General features: G+C 42.5%; 1 protein-coding gene across 1 annotated transcript in view; it reads left to right on the top strand.

The window, feature by feature from the left end:
- LOC101856160 overlaps positions 1-6,321 on the top strand; it is a 54,944-nt gene that overhangs the window by 8,401 nt on the left and 40,222 nt on the right. Inside the window, exon 2 of the mRNA XM_035973928.1 lies at positions 3,879-4,156. Coding sequence (XP_035829821.1) covers positions 3,879-4,156 — 278 coding nt within the window. The remainder of the gene's footprint in view (positions 1-3,878; positions 4,157-6,321) is intronic.

The raw sequence follows: 6,321 nt of genomic DNA, 5'->3' as shown, positions 1-6,321 counted from the left end.
TTTTAAAAGTTGAAGCGTTCTGGGATCGGGTCGTTTTGGAGGCTATTGTTTTTTAGGAGAATTGGGAAATGGTCCGTACGGTCATCCAGCACAGACCACTCAAGATCTGGGACTAGGTCAGGGGTACAAAAAGTGGGGTAACAGGAAGGAAAAATGATAACAGGAGGGAAATTATGTAACAAGATGCAGCTTCAAAGAATATTATCAGGTTTAGCAGCAAATCTCACCAAATATGAAACGCATGTGTGAACATACATATTGTTCTTTAACCGTTTTAATCCCTGTTAAATTCCGGGCAATTTCTTTCCTTACGTAGTCTTTCTTAGTATTGTTAATTAATTCTATGAGGTGTTTCGCATTAAATCAGCAAAACAACAAATTTAGATTCACTAAACTTGTATGGTCGCGTCACGTGTGGTCCTTGCCGGTCTAAAATCAATCATGAAACTGTCTCCTTATACGCGACGCGAGTTTGCTCGAGCGTGATTGTCGCCTGCGACCGGTCCATAGATCAAAGGTTTCGTTGCGTGCGACAGACTGGGGGTGTGACAGGATTAGAGCATCACAATAATTGGTCAAAACACCTCCTATCCTGGGAATGCCAGTCGACACACCGTATATAGTGTGATGTGGTGTGCTGTGCTGTGCTGTGGTGTGCTGTGTGCGTTTGTGTGTGTGTATGTGGAAGGGGGAGGGGGTGTCATCTTCAATTCGACCTAATGCAAATTTTGTGAATCTAATTGTGTTGTTGTTGTTTTTTAAAGCAGGAAGAGGAAGAAAAGTAGAGGAGGAGGAGGAGGAGGAGGAGGAGAAGGAGGAGGAAGAAGAGGAAGAGGAGGAGGATTTACACGGAGTTGGCCATGTACGGAATCAAAATATGTCAGCGGCTCGTAGAACTCCCATTTGACTGACTTTGTACTTCCTTGTCCATCTTGACATTCAAATTTTCCACTATCTCTCTTCTGTGAATTGCCAGCCCGCGAGGGGTTAGACAGGTGCGCACGGCTAAAAGTCGCGTCGCCCATAAGGAGAAAGTTTTGTCGCTTTTGTCGCACGCGACCCAAACCTCGCGATTCATCACGCCGCGCACAAAGAGACATGGGCTTAAGGTAAACCAACCGTTGGTGAAAACGAGTTTCTCCTTAACGGATTAATTCAATGGCTTTTGTGCTCTTTCTTGATCTGTATAACATGCTTTGGGACCCTGGAGAAGCAAACTCTACAATACATTAATCCAGTTGTTGAAGCTCCTCCCTATGACCTACATACTCAGAGACGACATGGAATCTTTCGGTGTGTTTCCATCCATCAGCTCGATGAGTCGACTGTCCATTTATTTGAAGTCGTATTTCTTTTCTTTCCGTCTGTTGTTTAGGTGTGTCTATCTTGACGCTTCTCCTCCGTAATACATGACTGTATGGTATACTTCGGTTTACTTACGAATAGACTCAAACAAAAAACCTAATAAAAAAACTTCCAACATACAAACAAGAGAACAAACAGATGAATAAACAAACAAACAAGCAGACAAAATTAGCCCTTTATTTTCATAACTTGTTCTTGTGGGCTATTACATACGTCTTGCAAGCACTCACTCACTGGGCATTGACGTGTGGTGTAGCAGTTAGGCGCTTTTATGAGGACTCTATTCAATTCCCAAGTTGGGACAAATTTGTATTTTCTCGGTCTTTCTGCAAGAACGTATTTATCTCAGCTCAGATTGGCCTTGACAAGCAGCGTTGGAAACACCCGTCCTGCTTATTAATTTATAGTGTGTCCACGAGGGCCTAAAAACGCGTGCATCAAAACAACAACAACAAACAACAACGACAACAACGATAACAACAACAACAAAACAACAACAACAACAAACAACAACAACAATAACAAACAACAACACCAAACAACAAAAAACAATAACAACAACACCTCATTGGGCAAACACACACCAAGATAAACATACGCATATACACATTGCACCCCCCAAAAATGCATTGTGACAAAGATACATCTAACTCATCGTTCCTATGGTTGCTCCACACCGCTAAAAACAAGATATTAAAAGCAAGCAAACAAACAAACGAGCAGAAAAACCCCCCAAAACAAAGCAGCCTTCTCTTTCCCATTCAAATCTTTTCTGTTGGTTGCCGAAGCGTGCTATAGTGTGGTTTGATCCTTCGTTCTTGTCTTGTCTTTGTATGTGACTCTAAGTAACAGTGAGTGGTTGGTGGGTGCTCTGGTGTTGTTTGCTCCTTCGTTCCTATCCAACATCTATCATCCTGATCTCTCCTCCTTCTTTTTTGTGTTTGTTACCCTTTTGTAACACCTCTAATCTTCGGCACGTATGTAACCTATATATTTTGTGTGGCAATTAGTGCTGTAAAACTCTTACTAAAACAAAAATCTCGGTACCACCTCTAATCTGCGGCACTAATATTATGTCCTATTTATGTTGCACGTGACGTGAAACTCTTACTAAACGGCGTGTGTGCTGTAGCCGTCAGGTGTTTCGCCGTCACAAAGAGGTGGTACGAGTTCGATTCCCAAGTGTGAATAACCTAATGGTGTTGATAGGGGGCGCTAAACGCATACGCATTTTTACCACACAGAGTCCCAGAAAAAAACACCTGACACAACAGGGATCTGTCAGGTGGAGTTCGCCACGAATATCTATCACACTCTGTACGATGGAGTTGGACTGGGGAAGACAAACGCGACATCTCTCTCTCTCTCTCTCTCTCTCTCTCTCTCTCTTTCTCTCTCTCTCTCTCTCTCTCTCTCTTTCTTTTTCTCTCTCTTTCTCTCTCTCTCGTTCTCTCTCTCTCTCTTTCTGTCTCTCTCAATGTCTTTCTGTTTGTCTGTCTCTCTCTTTCACCGTCTGTTGTTACCTCTCTCTCTCCCTCTCTCTCTCTCTCTCTCTCTCTCTCTCTCTCTCTCTTTCTCTCTCTCTCTCTCTCTCTCTCTCTCTTTCTTTTTCTCTCTCTTTCTCTCTCTCTCGTTCTCTCTCTCTCTCTTTCTGTCTCTCTCAATGTCTTTCTGTTTGTCTGTCTCTCTCTTTCACCGTCTGTTGTTACCTCTCTCTCTCCCTCTCTCTCTCTCTCTCTCTCTCTCTCTCTCTCTCTCTCTCTCTCTCTCTCTGGTATTCATCTTTCCCCATCCATATTATCCTCTGTGACCTAAAAGGTCAACGACCTTTAGGGGTCTCTATGTCATTATACAAAACACCGCTCCAAAAGAGATGAACGAGCTTTCACTTCAAACAACCATTGAGGGAAGAAGGAACACACTCACGTTCTGTTTTCATTCTAAAAAAAGAAATCATTTTTCATTCCTTATGGCTTACGCCCCATTTGACGTAATCATCATTAAGAGTGTATGCCACCAGAAACACAATCTAGATCATTTAAGAAGCTGGCTGCTCTCTCACCCTGTTTGTAACAACCAACATGGACAGAGAGAGATGAAACATCCCAGCAGACAGATAGAGCTACTCTATAAAGAAAATTTCTGACACGTGAACAGATTGAAAATATCAACCTAAGAGGGAGATAACTTTGTGAAGGAGGGCCACGGGCAGCTCCTGCTTCTTCGATTTCCCTCAGCTGCTTGTGTCTGTCTGCCTTAGTTTCTCCTAGATCTAAATGACCATTATTGCGTCAATATACTTCTTTTTACTCAACAAACAAACAAACAAATAAACAAACAAATAAACAAACAAACAAAAAATGACGAAAGTTGGAGATCCTTCTCTCTTAAAGACAACAGTGGAGAGAAAAACCCTTTAATACGTCGACCTACGCGCTCACATGACCTTTTGCAGTTGCGCACGAGCCGTAAAACACTAACAGAAATAAAAACAAAACAAAATAAAATAAAAGCCTACATTCCTACCATCTGTACTTTCCCCAGAATTGTGGAGCCCAGAATCGAGCAGTATGAGGCCGTACTCATCCTCATACTTGGGTTCGCAGCTTTCTCCGTGGCCCTCGCTCTCCTCTATAACTTCATTCGGCGCCGAGTTTTCGGGGATTCCCACAATCTGGACCAATCGTTTGACGCCGGAGGTCACGTGAGCACGTCTCTGACGGCGGTAACTGTGGCTGTCCAGATGCTGTGGCCGGCAGATCTTCTACAGAGCGCAACGGTCACTGCTAAGGTGGGTACATGTGAAATGTGAAAAATGGTACAGATTTAACGCCCCTTTCAACACTGTTTTGTTATTTAGATATATTTAAATATTTTTATTATTTTAAATGTAGATTCTTTCAGCTTCGGGGAGAATTGTTCGGCACTTGCAGCACACTTAGGTCATATGAGTGCCGAAGTCTGGGAGGTGTTACTAGAGAGTTTTATATGAAGAAAAGGAGGAGAGTTTAGAACGTCAGATGTTTGATAGAAGAGCCCCCCTCGCCCCCCCCCCCACACACACACCCCCTAAACGACCCACAGTGTAGGTGTTTTGCACCTTTAGCGACACACCTTAGATCATTCAGGAGGTGGGCTTCGACCATGCCTGTCTGGGCGAAGAAGTAGAGAACATTCTAGCAGAAACACCTCTCTCTATAGAGGTATCATCTCTGACACAGAGGTTGACGTGTAATGACCCTCCACCCTTCCCGGTCTCGAGCTGCCTTTGCATATTCTGACATAGAAACTCGATAAGAATTCTTCCCACATGGGAACGGAACTCTGGTCTCCTGCTTGAGACAGCGAAGAGCCTTACCACCACACCACAAACGCTGGTGCAAGAATGGTATTGTTGGTTAGTGTAAATGTGCAAACCTCACAACTGAATGGTTATCAGAAATTGTGAATAATTAAACTGTAAGATTTTAATGTTTCCTTCAAACATTTAGGAGGCTGGAAGCTTTCACTCTACCTGAGAGAGTCGGCTGGTGCAGAATCGGATATAACACCCAAACACAACAACCGAGATGTTTACTAAAAAAGTGTGTGCGCCTGGAGAAAGGACCCAGTTCTCGGAAATTTTGGTTATAGAAATCATGGTACACTCCTGTAGCAAATTAAATGACAAACACGCCGATTACATTTTTTGCCGAATACCTTGAGTAGCTTCAAAGAAATGACACATTTTGCAAGACAGGTTGTAAAAGCAATGTTTGGGAGAAAAAAGGCTCTAACCTTAATATGTTGACCCAATTTCTAGCAACATATGAAACATTAATTATCTATTTTTTAAAAATTAGACTTAAAATACTATAAAATCCTTTCGATATGTCATTATGAAATGGTTAGACGTTTGTTTTCTGAAGAAACTAATTTTTTGACCTGGTACGATTTTTTACCCTTTTTGCCTCGTTGTTCAAAAGAAGCTTTGCCGACAACTGAGACCTTTCTTTAGGCACACACACACACACACACACACACACACACACACACACACACACACACACACTCTCTCTCTCTCTCTCTCTCTTTCTCCCTTTCCCTCTCCCCTCCCTCTCTCTTTTCCAGTGTATGTGTGAAATCGACGTGCGTACAGAGCTGTTCGTTCTCAGAGAAAAAGCGATCTCAAAGATGACGTCACAGCAGTATCTGTCTGTCTTCTTTTAGTTCTAGAAAGAGTTTTAAGGCACTTGCAACACAATAAGGTCATATAAATGCTGAAGATTATCTTACAAGAGAGTAACAAACACAAAAAAGAAGGAGGGGTGATAAAGACGATAGATGCTTGATAGAGGTGTTACTAGAGAGTAACATAGAAAGAAAAGAAGGAGGAGAGATGAGGACGATAGATTAATTTAGTATTAGTTAGAGTTTTACAGCATTTGCAACACAATAAGGTCGTAATATAAGTGCCGAAGATTAGAGGTGTTACAAGAGAGTCACATACACAGAAAAAAGAAGGGGAGATAAGAACGATGGATGTTTGATAAGAAAGAAGAATCAAACCACACCAGAGCACCCGCCAACCACCCACAGTCTGTCTTCTCTGTCAGTAGTGACCCGTGGTCTGCCTGGTTTGATTGTGAGTAAAGAAAAGCACATCGACACAATAATGGTCATTTAGTCTGAAAAAAATCAGCAAGACAGAGACACACGCATAGAATACACACCGCGGCACAGGAAACGTTCTTGTTTGCTTCCTGCGACTGTATCGTAAAACGCTCTTCACGTGAGTCAGTGAGCGACATTTCACCCACACGCACTCACTATGTACCAAGCGACTACTCTCATGGAGACGGAAATGGAGATCTACAGAAACACAATCACAATAAGATGGACGAAAAGACAAACAGACAGACAGAGGAATAGGAAAAAGAACCAGTGCAAGAAAGACACACACACACACACACACAC

The sequence above is a fragment of the Aplysia californica genome, unplaced genomic scaffold (genome assembly GCF_000002075.1).
Source record: "Aplysia californica isolate F4 #8 unplaced genomic scaffold, AplCal3.0 scaffold00036, whole genome shotgun sequence".
In the NCBI taxonomy this organism is placed as follows: domain Eukaryota; kingdom Metazoa; phylum Mollusca; class Gastropoda; order Aplysiida; family Aplysiidae; genus Aplysia; species Aplysia californica.
This window is presented reverse-complemented; position numbering and strand designations above follow the sequence as displayed.